Genomic DNA, 16121 nt, shown 5'->3' with positions numbered 1-16121 from the left:
TACTTGTTGCCCAGGCTGGGCTTCTGAGGCTCACGCAGTAAGTTACCCACCGCATGCAGGAAGCCGGCATTCTTGAGCTCTCTCGCCCACTGGCCCTGCTTTCGCCCCGCCTCCAGCTACAATTGGCCTACGAGCGGGGATGACCCCGCCCCCCCGTCTCTGGGCTGGGCCCTCGGGATGAGCCAATGGGAGCTGCGCAATGGGGCTCCCAGTGCCGGGAGGGGCGGGCCGGGCCGGGGGTGGTGCCTCGGCCCTGGGCTGGGGCTGGCTCCGTTACCCTGAGAGTTAGGTAAACATCGCCGGGGCGCTTCTCTGGGAGCAGGTGAGTGGGGGCTGGGGGAGTGGGCGACTGACGGCGAAGCCCCCCCCCCGGTTCCCCGTCCACGGGAAAGCCCCCGCCTCCCTCCCCCCCCCGCGCTTTCCGGCCCCCGGAGGAGCGGGCACCCCGGGGTCCGGCGCGTGTGCGCACGCGCGTGCTCGGCCCGGGGCCCGGCGGGGTGGGGGCTCTCTTGGTTGCGCGCCCCTCCCGGCCGCTGTCCTGTCTCGCTTCCCTTTACCTGCAGCACCCTGGGCTGAGGGAGAGGGATAGGGGAGCGTTGGGTGCCTCGCACTGCATCCCCGCGCATGGCCTGGGAGCCTCCACTACCGGGGAGCGTGCCAAGCAATCTGACTGTGAACGCCGGGCCCTTGCGCTGCTGGGGAAGGCTGCTCAGGCCCACCTCCCACCCGTAGCCCAGGTATGAGTGGAGCACAGCTGTCCCCAGGTCTCTGCATCCCCAAAGCCCACCTGCCTTGTGTGCACTCCTCTGTGTCGGGCCGGAGTGTGTGCATTTAAAGGGACCGTGCATATGACTGTCATAAGACTTGGTGAAGGGTTTCCCCTTCCTCTCGGTAAAGAAAACCGGTTGCGTTTGTTCATTCACGCCTTATGTTTTCCCATTTTCACTCATCAGCCCTCAGCGTTAGCCAAGTTGGGCCTGCTGCCTCTCTAGATCGTGCCTAGGGAATTCATGTGCAAAGGAAGCACAGAAAAGCTTATTTTTAAAGACAACTTTGCAATGAAAAGTAACCTTAAGCATCACTAATAGTGTTATGAGTGCATATACCAATAGATATATGTGTGCTAGCCACCAGAGTATGGCTTTTAGGATAGGGTGCCTACTTCTGCTTTTCTCACTTTGCATTATTTTCTATAACTCTTTAAAAAACTTTTTAAATATGTGTTTTAAAATACGTATTATTTAAAAATACATATAGTCCATATAGCACTGGGGTCACCCCTCAGGTACATTAGTTTTAGCAAAATGTCTAATGATTATATATGCAAGCTGATAGTGTTGCAGAGTACATTTTGTGTACCTACAGCTATACTAGGAATTGTGGTGGAGAAAGGGGAAGTAGATTTGATTTCCACCATGATGGGGTTTATTTTCTATTTCTGTAAGCTTGAACATTTTAGTTAGGTAGAATGTTGCCCCTTGAACTTGTTTTGAGGAAGGTAGAGTGGAAAGAGTGCTAGATTTGGCCTCAGAGGACCTGTGGATGGACAGTTCTGGAGTTAAAAGACCTGAATTCAAATTGTACCTTCGAATAACTGTGTGACTTTGGGCACATCACTTATCTTCCCTTAGCCTCAGTTTCCTCATCTGTAAAACAAGATTAGCCTAGATGGCCTCTAGATTTTTAATGCTATGAAACCCTACACAGAGTATATCACTTAACTAAAAGGTTCTCAGTTTCTTCATCTGTAAAATGAGGAAATTGAACCAGATAACGTCATAGTTTCCTCCATCTATCAGTCTGTCATCCTATTAATTCACTATGCCCACAAATCCAGACACACACAATGTTCACACATGGGCTTTGAGAAGCTTCTAGTGGAGAAACTCCTTTCACTGATGCAGATGGCAGCTTCCCTCTCTTCTTCCTTCCCCACTCCACCACTCACTGCCTTAGAGAATTGTTTGAGAGACACTGAGAGATTAAGGTACTTGTCCAAAGTCTCACAACTATTTTTTGTCATTGGCAAGATTTGAATTCAGGCTTTCTTGACTCCTAAGGATCCACTCCAATGCACCATTGGTGTCAAACTCAAATAGAAAGGGGATCACTAAGCAGCACATAAAGATCTCTAAGGCTGCGTATTAACTTAGTTTTAAAATGTAATGTTATCTATGTTTTATTGTCTTTTTGTTTATTTCGTTAAATATTTCCCAATTTCGTTAAATATTTCCCAATTACATTTTAATCTAGTTCAGCATAATAGGGAGTATTGATCTGCTGGGACCCTTCTGCACAATACCATGCTAATGTTTACCATTTTTCCATGTAAACTAATTGGCACTTCTCTGCCATTCAGTGATCTCTACTTTCTAGATGAAGGCACTGAGCAGCCTCATCTTTTGTGCCTAGACAGCCTGGAGCAGACTTTATTCAGAATTAGGAAGCCCAGGTGATTTGATTTATTGTCTCTCCTTGAAGTATCCTTCATACACATAGCCTGTCCTTTCCCTAGGGACTTGAGTGCTCAGGCAGCCTCCATCTGCTTGATATTTCAAGGAGTATTTAAAATCACTGTACGAATTATGTCATTGACATGAGATTCAAGTTCCCTTTCTGTGAAATGTATGTCATGAGTCAGTGAGGGTGGAGTGATTTGTAATCATGTGAACACAGTATTTCTGCTCCTCTAAAGGCAGACTTTCTAAGAACCCAGTGGTGAAACAAATGGGTAATTCTGTGTTGCATGGACAGCCCAAGGAACCTAGGCATCCCTACTCCCAACCCAGAGTTTTATTTCTGCCAGGCTGTCTTGCCGAGAGGTCTTCAAGGAGCTGAAAATCCATAATTAGATGTAGGGGCCATTATGACTATTTAGTTGAGGTGATGCTATGGGTATGTTAGTAAGTTGCTATTCTCCAGTAAAGTTTTTGCCATTTGGACTGGAAATACTAATTTTCCTGGAGACAACAGTTTGCATGTTTTGCTTGCTAAAGGTCAGCCTTCTGTTCTTGTGTTTTTGGAAAAATACCCAGAGGTTGCCATTTATCTTTTCCAGAGGGCTGATTATCACCCCCTTTCAGCTCTTTTATTCCATATTTATCCCCAATATCCCCCTCCTGCTTAGTCTCCTTCAGACAGGAGGCTCCCAAAGCCATCCCACCTTGACTGCTTCTTAATAATAATGTTGCATTGTGTACCACTTGTTTCTTTTCTTCGAGCTTTCACATACATCATCTTATTTAAAGCAACAACCATAAAAGCTAAGAGCAGGGCAATCATTATCCCATTTTACAGATGAGGAATACTGGCCTTCACATCTGTTAAGTGGATTTGTCCAAGGTCATAAAGGTAGTAGATGGCAGAGCTGGGTCTTTTGCCTTCTTTCTACTCAATTCATTCTTTTACCAGATGGTACTGCCATTGTGATCTCAAAAGAGTCTGGCTCAGTTTACCCCACAAAGGATTTTAAAAATAAAATGCCTTTTTTAGAAGCTAGAGTGCCAATGTGGCCTACTGAATGGAAAAGCACACAGCATTACGAGTCAGGGACTTCGGTTCCAATGCTGGCTTTTCTATTAACTAGTTTTGTGAGCTTTGGCAAGTTATTTCCCAACTCTCCTCAGACCCTTCATCTACAAAGTGAGGGAACTGGACTTTTCCCTCTTCCCTCAGTTACTTTGTATTTATCGTATTTGTATTTTGTATGTTCATACATTGTTTCCTTCAATAGAATGTAAGCTCCCTGAGGATCAAGAATGTTTTGTTTATGTCTTTATGTCCCCAGCATGTGGCACAGAGCCTGGCACATAATAGGTGTTTAGTAAATATGCTTCTTGAATGATCAGATAGATCAGTGACCTCAAACTCAAATAGAAATGGGCCACTAATCCGTACGTAAGAATCCCTGCCAGCCATGTATAGACTTACTTAGTTTTAAAATGTAACGTTGTCTGTATCTTATTGTATTTTCATATATTTTGATAAATATTTCCCAATTACATTTTCATCTGGTTCCTTCGGGGAGCGTTGAGGGGCCTCGTGCTCTGAGTGTTTGATGTCTCTGATCTAGATGATCTTTAAGGCCTGTCCTAGCTCCAAAGCCTATGTTTCTTTACATGGATTCAATTTAACAGCCAAGATGGCTTTCTGTTGAAAAAAGTTTATTTAGCTTAAAAAGCTAGGACTGGAATTTTAAAATATCCTGAAGGGCCAAGCACATTTTTGTCGACTGATGTGCCTCGTCCTTCTATTAAACTTTCAGTATGAAAGCATCTAGAGGTCAGGAGTCCTCTTTGTTTATTGCCTTGGTGTCCCTTGTACTGAGAACTCTGGCACATGGTAGGAGCTTAATAAATGCTTGTTGAATTGAGATTGAATGGAATTAGGGTTAGGGACAGACAGAAATAGGGTTAGAAAAGGAGACAGGGGCAGAATTAGGGTCAGAGATAGAATTAGGGTTTCCAGGTTATAAATGTTAGTTACTTCAGGGGCCTGTGGAACTTCAGCTCCTTTTAAGATTTCCTTACTGTTCAGAGGGATATTGTGGCCTGCGGGAAGAGTCTTCTCTGGAGCTAGGATGGTCCAGATACCTGCAGAGGTGAACACTGGTATGGCTCCCTTCAGGATGCTGCCCAGAACATGTCTTTGCAGGCGCTTGAGTAACTTACCCTAACCCCGCTAGATTTGCCAGCTTGGGTTTAGGCTTCAAGAATTTTCTATTAACTGTTAAGGTGAGTCCATTGGGATCCGTGCAACTATTGCTGGTCAAGCAGAATCCATGGCAACACCAGGAACAAACAGCTGCTTAAAATCAATGAACAGGAAGAACTTCAAATCTGAGAGCCATAGAATGTCAAAGCCAGAAGGCACCTTGGGGATCATCTAATCAGGTCCTTCATTATACAGATGATGCAATATCCTTTTGGGGAAAAGGTAATGGATTTATAGATTGTTAAAGCTGAAAGGGAATTTAGCAATTATTTAGGCAGTGATGGTGTAGGAAACAATGTAGGCTTGGAATTCGGGATACCTTGGTTCAAATTCTAGTTTTCTCATTAGTTGTATTACCTTAGAGAAGTCACATCACTCCCCTGGGCCTCATTTTTCTCATAAGAATAGCTAGCACTTATTACTAATAGTTATTATTTATACAGCACTTACAGTTTGCAAAGCTGTATGCAAATATCTCATTTATCTTCTAAACAGCCCTAGGAAGTAGCTACTATTGTTATCTCCATTTTACAGATAAGGAAACTGAGGCAGACTACAGTTAAGTGACTTGTCCAAGGTTACACAGCTAGTGTCTGAGGCTAGTTAGGAACTTAGGTCTTCTTCAATCCACGTCGAGCAGTCTATCTGCTGCACCACCTAGCTACCTCATTTGTAAAATGAAGGGTTTGGGACCAGATTCTGTCTAAGGCCTCTTCCAGCTCCAGGTCCTTTGATCTCTTATTTTTTCTGAGGCAATTCTTTTGTCTTACAGATGCCAGGCCCTGGTAAATTCTGCCTTTAAAAAGACTCTGCAAGGGCAGCTAGGTGGCGCAGTGGATAGAGCACCAGCCCTGAAGTCAGGAGGACCTGAGTTCAAATGCGGCCTCAGACCAAACATTTGACACTTAGTAGCTGTGTGACCCTGGGCAAGTCACTTAACCCCAGTTGCCTGGGGAAAAAAAAGAAAGAAAAAAGAAGACTCTACAACTAGAAAGAGAGCAACAAACAGATGAAAGATGGGGAGGCAGCGTGGATGCAGTGGAAAGTTGTTGGATCTGGAGTCAGAGGCCCTGGGTTCAGATGCTGACTCTGCCCTTTTACTGCCTTTATGGCCTTGATGAGTGGCCTTGAGCTGTATGGTCCTCAGTTTCCTTATCTGTAAGATGAGGAGTGTGGGATACGGTGACCTCTAAGGCTCCTTCCAGGATCTACATCTGTAAACTAAAGATCCCTTGAAAGCATCTCTGGAAAAGAGGCTCTCTCCTTCCGGTCCTCCCTGGGATGCAAAAGCTGCTGGTGTAGGCCAGTACTTAAGTGTTATATCTTACTTGTCCAAAGCGAGCCTATTTATCCCCTGGCGTTTGCCAGAAATGTGGGTCAGTGTAAAAGCACCTGGGCTGTTTGTTGCCCAGGACCATCACAGGAGATGGGAGCTCACTGAGTGAGAGGCACCATGGCCTAGTGATTAGAAAGTCAGCCTTGGAGCAGGGAAGGCTTGGGTTCAAGGCCCGCCTCTGACCCTGGCCAAGTCACTCAACCTCTCAGTGCTCCTGGAAACTCTCCAAGACTACAGATTGCAGAGTAGGCGCTGACCTGCGTTGGTAAAGGCAGTTTCCTATTCTGTGCATTCTCTACCAGTGAAATCACAGGACCAGTCTCTACCCCGAAGGAGACTGTATGACCTTGCAGATGACAGCCAAGGGCTTGGATGAACAAACCAGGGGCTCTGAAGACTGTTTCTGGGAGCCTAGGCTTCCTCAGTGGGTCTGACACAGGAGATGAGTGAGATTAAAAATAGTCCGACTTTCCAACAGGGAAATACTTCTTTGAATATTAAAGATACACAGCGGAAAGGAGTAGCTTTGCTTAACGTGATTGCAGTGAATGCAGCCACCTGGATGTTCCATTGCAACACATCTCACCAGTGGTGCTGTTGTCAGGACACAGGAACATCTAGTCCACAGACATATGTTGTTTCGTGACAGAATCCTTTAAGAAGGGCCTGCTCCCCTCCCTGCCCCCCATGGGGGCTCAGCATTCTAGGGGGATATGAATGCAGTCAGTCCATATAGAAGTGCTGTGAGAAGGAGAGATGAGTCATGAAGTGTGCTAGAATTTGGAGTAAGTGGGAGAGGAGGATGTAAATTGAGGAAACCCTTGGCCTTCCAGCTTCACTCATTCCTTGTCAAGGTGTGGACCAGGTGAAGGGGTGGTATGTTATAGTGGGAAAATTGCTACATTTGTAGTGGGCCACTTTGTATCTAGGTGACTGCAGAGAAGTCAGGGGCCTCTCTGTGTAAGAAGCAAAGGGGGTTGGATCAGCTGGACTCAGGGATTCTTTGTGTCTCTTAGTCAGAAGCCCTCTGAGCTCACGAGGAACTGAGGAGGATGGCCTTTTTCTGGAGGGGTAGAGGGGTAGGGTTGGAGACAGGGCAGTGGCTGGTGCCATTAACTATACAAGACTCATCTCAGTATATTGGATAAAACCCTGGACTGGCAGAGAAGAAGACTTTGGTTCACATCGTGCCTTAGACACTTTACCAGATAAGTGACCCTGAGCAGATTACTTGACTGGTGTTTCAGTGGACTTATATAGGGATAAAAATTATAGCACCTACCTCACAGGGTTATTGAGAGGATCAAAAGAGAGCTCGCTGTATCAATGTTAGCTATTTTTATTAATTTGTAAATCAGAGAACCCTTACTTTTCTAGGCTAGAGCAACTCTCCAGGGGCTCCAACATGTTTCTTCTACTTGCTGATGTATGTCCACTCCCTATTGTATTCCCTCTCTTGTATTACAGATGTCTCCAGTCAGAAAAAAAAAAATCCGTAATTTTTCCTCACTGCTTGTTTGGCGGTGGGGTTGGGGATGAACGGATGGACTTTGAATTGTTGGCTTCTGGTGTTTTTCATGTCCTTAAATGTGTGTACATGTCATCCCCAGGGCTCCTTCCCTTCACCCTCCCATCAGAATGGAAAAAACAACAAACCTTTATTAAAGGCCTGCTTTGTGCAGAGCGTTGTCCTAGTCAGTGGGGCTGATACAAAGTGTAGCCAAGACATAGATTATAGGGTTATAGAGGTAGAAATGGAAGGCTCCTCATTTTACAGATGGGCAAACCGAGCCAGGAAAGGTGATCTGACTTGCCCACTTACTACAAAAGTAGTGTCAGAGGTGCGATTTGAACCCAGGTCCTCTGACTTCAGAGCCTATGCTTTGGTCTCTATCCTTATGGAATTTAGAGTGTAGTAGCTACTTAAGGGCAGAGTCAAATTTATTTTTTCTTTTTTGTGTTTCTGGCACGTAGGTCAGTAGGCATTTAAGGAATGCTCATAGGATTGAACTCTTCATAACCACTTGAGGAAAAAAATTCCTCTCCCCCCACTTTCATAGCAGTAGGAAATACAATAAAATATTGGGGGGGATGTTTTTATCTTTTATTTTTCAAGTATCACTTTTCTAGACAAGACAAGAAAATTGAAGGCCAGAAAAGAGACCATAATGAAGACTGCTTGGGACCCAAGGGGCAGTTTATTGGTATATACTAGGCCAGTGCAGCCCTCATGATTGATTCTCCTGTGGGATAACCCAGCCTGCTCCTACCTTGTCTAACAGCTAAGGCCTTCCTGATCTCCTAGCCTAGCTGGCTGCTCTGGGGATGGACCAGGGCACATGGCTGCTGCAGGAGTGTTGCATTACATGGGCTGACAAAGCTGCTCTGCTGAACTCCAGGTCCCACCACCACCCTTGGCCAGAGCCGTCTCAGCAGCCAGATTGTGGGAAAAGCAATTGCCCAGGTTGGTTCCATGTGCACTCAATCAAGTGTGACTTGATGGATAGTGGCCAAGATGATCGAAGACATGGCCAGGGACAGGCTCTGGTGCTGGGGTGACCATGGAGGGTTATGGAAGGGGATGATGCTCCGTGATTTCTAAGGGCAGTACTCAGCTTTTGGTCAAAGTAAATGCTCATAAAGGCAAGGCTGTAATCATTTCTCATGCAGTGAGGTTACCGTGACCTCTGTGTGAGAGCATACAAGGTTTACGTACCTTTTGTACCCTTCCACCCCATGGCAACTTAAGCCAGGCCGTTTTTGTTTGCTTTCTTAAATAAACAGGGTTCCCTGAACCTATTCCCCATGCTGCAGACTCAAGTGAGGCTGCATAAGTACTTAATATCCAGTGTTCCAAATTTGCTTTTAGAGCAATAATTCACATCTCCCAGAAGGCACTGCTTTTCTCCATCGGGTTTTTGACATGTTGCCAGTTCTGCTGTCGTTTGGCCTTCAAATTTAAGGGCAGACCTCCTTTGCATTCCTCCATGAAGCTCCTTTTGGATCTAGATAAAACAGGACCGAAGTGGAAAGTGGGTCACTGGGTTTCATTATAACCGCAGGGAACTGCAGGCCTAAGCAGGTTTGCTGAAATTCTGCAAGTCAGAAGAGACAATTTTGCCAGATCCGCTCATTCAGCTTTTTCAGCTAGATACACCTGAATAATGAGACCTAGTACCGGAGTGTTTTTTATAGATATTTGTTTTAAAAGGTTCCCAGAGTTGGAGTAGGTTTCAGCAAAAATGTTCTTGTTCAACTGGGTGGTTTGGGTTACTGTGGGAAGGAGGCTACCTGATGTAGCCCTTGGTGCCCTGGTCAGACTTGATTTGTTTGTTTTCTTTCCCCCCTCCCCTCAGCCCTCCACCACCTGGCCCTGCCTTAGCTTTGAGATCAGTGTCAGGTAACTAGAACCTGCTGCCATCTGTAAGTCAAATAAATGGGCTTCGTAGAAGGACCATGGGAGGAGGGAAGAGCTGGTTGGAATCTTCATTTCCTTGTTTAGGTATCGCTTTACCTCTACCAGGTGTGTCAGTTGCACAGCCTTACCCTTACCTGTTTGGGAGCCACAGAATTCCCTCCCCCATTCCACCTGGATTACTTCTGTGCGTCAGCAAAGCTTGGGGTGGACAAGCATCTTGTGGTGTTGCTTGGCAGAGTTGTTTATAAATTGTATACTGTCTGAGTGACTTTTTCTCTAAGGACTTCTGGGCACTGTGGAAAACTTAGCTATACCTTGGAAAGCAAGGTACTTGGGCAGTGGGAAGAGCATTGGACCCACTCCACCGCCAATTTAGTCTCATCTCTGCCACTCTCAAGGAAATAATCTCTCACTGGGCCTCAGTGTCTTAATCTGTAAAAGAATGCTGCTTTAGTTGATCTCTAGTCAGTCAATCCACAAACATTTATTCAATGCCTACTCTGTGTCAGGCACTGTGATGGGTGCTGGGGTTACAAAGACTTGTCCCTGCCCTTGTTAAGCCTTTGCAGCTCTTAACTAAGTCAAATTTATAAGAGTACAAATCATTCCCCAATTGATAAATGGTCAAAGGATATGAACAGGCAGTTTTCAGATGAAGAAATTAAAGCTATCTATAGTCATATGAAAAAATGCTCTCAATCACTGTTGATTAGAGAAATGCAAATCAAAACAACTCTGAGGTACCACCTCACACCTATCAGATTGGCCAAGATGACAAAACAAGAAAATGATAGATGTTGGAGAAGATGTGGGAAAATTGGAACACTAATGCATTGTTGGTGGAGTTGTGAAATGATCCAGCCATTCTGGAGAGCAATTTGGAACTATGCCCTAAGGGCTATAAAACTGACCCAGCAATACCACTTCTAGAGATCATACAAATGGGAAAAGGTCCCACATGTACAAAAATATTTATAGCAGCTCTTTTCTGTGGTGGCAAAGACTTGGAAATTGAGGGGATGCCCATCAATTAGGGAATGGCTGAACAAGTTGTGGTACATGAATGTAATATTGTACTATAAGAAATGATGAGCAGGCAGACTTCAGAAAAACCTAGAAAGACTTGTATGGACTGATGCTGAGTGAAGTGAGAGAAGAATGTTGTACACAGTATCAACCACATTGTGCAATGACTTTGTACAAAACTTTGATAGACTTAGCTCTTCTCAGCACACATGGATCTAAGACGGTTCCAAAAGATTCATGATGGAAAATGCTATCCACATCCAGAGAAAGAACTATGGAGTTTGAATGCAGATCAAAGATACTATTTGCTCTTTTTTTTCTTCTGTTTTGTTTTGTTTCCTCTTTCCTGTGGTTCCTCCTATTGGGTCTAATTCTTCTTTACAACATGACTAATGTGAAAATATGTTTAATAGGAATGTATGTGTAGAGTCCGTATCAGATTGCATGCCATCTTGGGGCGGGGGGGAGGGAGGGGGAGAAAATTTAAAACTCAAAAACTTATGGAAGTCAATGTTGAAAACTAAAAATAAATTAATTTAAAAAAATAAAAAAATTTCCAGCTCTTAATCCTGTGATTTTCCTCCCGTCTGTCCTTCAATAGTTTGCTGTGGCTAGGTAGGCTAGGCAAGGACCTCTGCCCAGGGCTTGGATGTGCTGCTGGCCTATGGGGATTAGGGGCTACCTTGCTTTCTTCCTGGGGAATCTACACAGTGCTGGCTTTTCTCCCTGGCTAACCCAACTAGTGAGAAGTCAGTTCTGCTACCTTTCTCCATGACCTGGAGTCCCCAAGTGAACCTTTTACACTTTTCTCTCCAGAGGGGACCAGGTGTTGGCTCAGCAGGATACCTTTTGATGGCAGGTAAAAGCCAATTTATAAAGGGCCTTAACTACTAGGCTGAGTTGGCACTTATTCTAGTGGCAGTAGGGTAATGTGAAATGTTTTTCAGAAGTGATAGGATGTGGTCAGACCCGTGCTTCAGGAAGATCATTTTAGCAATCATGTGGTAGATGAATGTGAGAGTGAGAGAGAGAGAGAGAACGGGAGGGAGTTCAGTTGGCTCCAAGAGTGATCTGGGAGAGAGTTGTTGCATTGGGGCTTGAATTCAGGTGACTGTGTGAGAGGAGAAAAGGGGGACAGACACATGTTGTGGAATTAAAATCTCCCAAACATGGCAATTGATTGGATAGATGAGGGGCGGGGACTGGAAACATAAAGGATTACACACACGGGTTACTAGAAGGATGGTGGTACCCTCAAGAGAAATAAAGAAATGTGGAGGAGGGGCATGTGTAAAGAGAAAGATGAGTACAGGTTGGGCCATGTTGAGTTTGATATGCCTATGGGAGAGCCAGGACCATGAATGTCTTTAATTTAGTAGTATTTTCTGCTTACCTACAGCTCTAATTCTTTTCATGGTATTACATTGTAATAGTCATAGGTGAAAGGGTACCAGAAAAATCCCATGTTATGGGATTTTAGAGCTGGAATTTAGAATTTAGAGCTGGAAAGGACCTTAGAGATATTATCCTGTGTAATTTCTGAGCCCTGAGAGATTTAAATGATTCACTCAGGGATGTATAGTATAGTAAGTAGCACAGCTGCATTTGAACCAAAGACCTCTGTTATTCCAAATCCATTTTTCTTTATGCTGTGACATGAAACATATCAGAAGCCCAGGTTGTGTGTGTATGTGTGTATAATATATAATTTGTAGTTTCTATATCTATGTATACTTATATTTATATATACATATACACATGTGCATTGTATATGTGCATGTATATAATTTGAATACATGTATGTATATAATTTTGGGGAAGGACTGGGGCACGCATTTTATTTGTGTTCGGGGGAATGAGAAAAATTTGTGATATTTTTTGTTGAATTTAAGTAGAGTGGGTCAGGAAAGAAGATCACATCAACATTATTTTGAGGTTTCCCTATGCTTTGACTCATAGGATTTAGACCCAGGGAGAACTTTTAGATGCCATCTGTTCTAATCCCCTGAAGACTGAGAGGTACATTTGACTTGGCCATGGTAACACAGTCTATAGTAGGGCTTCTGTCTTCAAATCCAGTATCCTTTCTCCCATTCCCAATCTCCTGTGGGTTGTTAAGGGATGATGACATCTAGTACATAGCACAGTGTCTTGCACATAGGTGATGTTGCTGGGAGACCCATTCCTAGAAAAAAAGAAAACATTCCACCATTTCAAGAGCTCACATGCACATATCCCCCATTTGGAAGCCATTCAATAAGTCTGCCGTTTTAGTCTGATGGCCAATCTCCACAGGACAAAGGCATCAAGCCAGAATTTGTTTTGTGAGCCATTGCTGACTATCAGTCAGTCAACAAGTATTTATTAAGCATCATCGATGTGCCAGATGCCGAGGATATGAGGACAAAAAATGAAACAGTCCTATTCACAAAGGAGCTTGCATACTAATAGAGGAGATGAGATATATGAATAAAGACAAATACAGCTTCAATGTCAAGTGAATAAATACAAACACAGACAAGATAGTTTGAAGGGGAAGTCATGAACAGTTGGGGAGCTCAGGAAAGGCTTCTTGCTGAAGATGGTGGGGTCTAACTAGGGAAATTCAGACAAAAAGATACTCATTTCTATCTGCTCTTATTCCCTTGTTCACCCTGTTTTGGTTGATGGTTCTCTCATTTCCCTTCCCATTTTATCTTTAATCACGAGTCTTTGTTCCATGTTTTTCCACCTCTCCTTTCACACATACTGTTTCAGAGTGTGATGGAAGGAGGAAGAGTGTTGCATTGACTCTTCCAAGGAACAGCATTCATGTGGAAGGTTGCTCATTCCTACCTAGGTCAGTAGTTCCCAATTTATTATTATTATTATTATCATTATTATTATTTAATCTGTAGTCTCCTTCATCCATTTTTGGTGACCCACCTACCCCTACATGCTTCCTCTTGTTACTGGGAAAAAAAAGTCATTATTTGAGAATGACTCCCAAGTTTAATTCTTAAGACACTGTGTATTTCCATGGATTTCATAGCCATAGAACATTCCTGGAAGGGTTGTTATCAGTAAAAAGATGGACTTTTGTTTCAGAATGGAGCCAATTGTCACCCATCCCTCAGCCGTCCTTCAGGATCTGGGGTATAGGAGGAATACAAGAATGATGCTCTTGATTAGACATTAGGGAGAAAGATAATAATTTAATAATTAACTTATACCAGAAACCAAAGGATAACTATTTTACAATGTAAAATTTCATAGTACGAGAAACCACCGCCCTGTAAGCCATCAGCTGTCTTGGGCTTGCTGATCAAGTGAGATAATATTTATAAAGTTCTCAGCTCAGTGTCTAGCACATAGTAGGTACTTAATAAATGCTTGTTCCCTTTCCCAGGACCATACTTGAGAATGAAAGTGAAGCACTGTGGAAAGGATGCTGAGTTTGGAGTCAGAGGACCTGAGTTCTAAAGCCAGTTACTTAGATGGAGGACTTGCAGGCTGGTTTGCAGAAAGAGAATACCTTTCTTTGAGAATCATTTGAGGGCCCTGTTGTGGGTGTGAGAAAAGAGGGCATTCTATGTCCCCATTCAGATGTCAGCAGTTAAGAGTGTACCTTAGTGTTATCTAACAACTCCTTTTTTCATTAAAGTGGATATCAGAGTGTCTTTTCTCTTGCTTCTCTGAAATAACTTATTTTATTTAGTCATCTTAGAATACAGCTGGTATGTTAGGACATCCCTTCTCTGGGGGTCTGTGCTTGGGCCCCAGGCACACTAATATAGACAATTTTAGCACCCCATCAGAATAATAGGCAGCATCCTTTACTAGCCCTTTGCGTGAGTCTTGTGACTTGACATTTCTCTTACAGATATTTAAAATGTGGTTGTTCTATTATAGCTGAGGTCGCTACCATTTTTCCAGCCCCTTCTGGTCCTGTCTGCTCCCCTCTGCAAGTAATCTTGCAGCCTCTTGCAATCCCCAGTAGCCTTTATGGATTTTCTTTGTGCCTTTCCTTTCAGACTCTTCCGAAGGAGTGAACCATGATCACATTCATGAATTCAGACAGTGAAGAGGAAGTCTGCAATGAGAGGACGTCCCTGATGTCAACAGAGAGCCCCCCAGCTCGGTCCTATCATGAAGGGATCTGCACAGAAGAAAGGGACAAGGAGGTCCAAGAGGTAGGCCCACATCGGGACAAAGGGGAGCAGCCATACAGGTGGCCTGGCTGGTTGTAGGCTTTAAACAGCTTTCCTGGGGTGGTTGTCCTTTAAAAACTCAAATCAGAAATTTAGTCACCCCCAGATGATCGATTCTGGTGCGGAAGCAATAAAAAGTGTAGATAAACCAAAACTTTGAGCCATCTCAAATGCACTTTACCTTTGGATTTGAAATGGGTGATATGGTTTTTTTATATCTACATTTACCTTCCCAGTTATGTGTTGCTCAGGATGATGCTTTGTTCAGAATAATATTAAAATGGTTTTGACTCCTAGAGAAAGTACTGATGAGTATTGGAAGAGAACAGCACAGAAGCTAATAGGTGTCATGAGAAAACCAGCCTGGGATTAAACTTTTTGTTTGCTAACCTACAAATTAGAACAAATAAGACGATTAATAAATATTTACATAATGTTTTATAGCGAGGCAACGGATAGTGTATTGGACTTGGAGTTATGAAGACCTAAGTTCAAATCCAGCCTTAGATACTTAATAGCTGTATAACCCTGGGCAAGTCAGTCAACCTCTGCTTCAGTTTTTTCAGCTGTAAAAATGGGGATAAGAATAAGTGAGATAATAATTGTAAAGCTCTTTGCACAGTGCCTGGAACACAGTCGATGCTATTTAAACATTAGTTATTATAGTTGTTGCTACCGTTACTCTACTCCCCACCTCCTGCCTCTATACTAGAACCTCATGTCAAGAATGCTCTCCCTCCCCCGCTCTGCCTCTCAGAATCCCTACTTTCCTTTAGTGCTGCCTTCTCCAGGGGCTGCCCAGCAAACTACTGATATATTGACTTACCTATATACTGATTGTTTCCCCAACATTCTTAACCCTGCAGCCCAGCTTGTTACAGGCACCTAACAAATGCTTGTTAAATTTCATTGAATTTTTTTAAATGGTCTGGCCTCTCCTGCTCCTCTGCTTTATTTTTCCATTGGTTCTCAGTGGACATAGAGAACTGCATTGAATGCGTTGGACTTTGTATGACGACTCAAGTCACCCTTTGGCCTTCTCTTGCCAGGTTAAATTATCCCAATTTCTTTAACCTTTATTTTTTTAAATGCCTGTGGATTTTAGATTTTCTCTCTTCCTGTTCATCGACTCTTTGCCTCTTTCTTCCTCCTCTTCCTCTAAATATTTAGATTGGAATGTGGTCTGGAAAAGAATGATACTTGAGCTGCAAAAGGCTTTCTCCCTCTCTTTTACTTGGCTCTGGTTTCAGGCTGTTAATAAAATGAAGTAGACGGCTAACATGCTTGTGTGACTGCAGCTGAAATATGGAAATTCTTGCATCCATCAGGGTCCCCACTTGGTCTTTTTCTAGCTGCCTGTTTACAGAATCCCACCTTTTTGCCCTGGGCTTGCCCATGAAGCACAATTGTGACAGAGATAGCACAAGCATTACTAAGA

At 43.7% G+C, this 16121-nt stretch overlaps 1 protein-coding gene across 3 annotated transcripts in view; it reads left to right on the top strand.

The window, feature by feature from the left end:
• Positions 1-233: 233 nt before the first annotated feature.
• LOC114049611 (presenilin-2-like) overlaps positions 234-16121 on the top strand; it is a 37855-nt gene continuing 21967 nt past the window's right edge. For 2 of the 3 annotated variants that reach the window (XM_027870877.1, XM_027870879.1), the window contains exons 1-2: positions 234-322; positions 14507-14665. In XM_027870877.1, the coding sequence (XP_027726678.1) occupies positions 14528-14665 (138 nt within the window). In that variant the 5' untranslated portion in view covers positions 234-322; positions 14507-14527. Of the gene's footprint in view, positions 323-715; positions 738-14506; positions 14666-16121 lie in introns of those variants that run through there. The other variant, XM_027870878.1, reaches the window with a different exon arrangement.

Source organism: Vombatus ursinus, unplaced genomic scaffold (genome assembly GCF_900497805.2).
Source record: "Vombatus ursinus unplaced genomic scaffold, bare-nosed wombat genome assembly UNPS02014798.1, whole genome shotgun sequence".
NCBI lineage: Eukaryota > Metazoa > Chordata > Mammalia > Diprotodontia > Vombatidae > Vombatus > Vombatus ursinus.
Note: the sequence above shows the minus strand (reverse complement) of the source record. Positions and strands in the feature narration are given on the sequence as shown.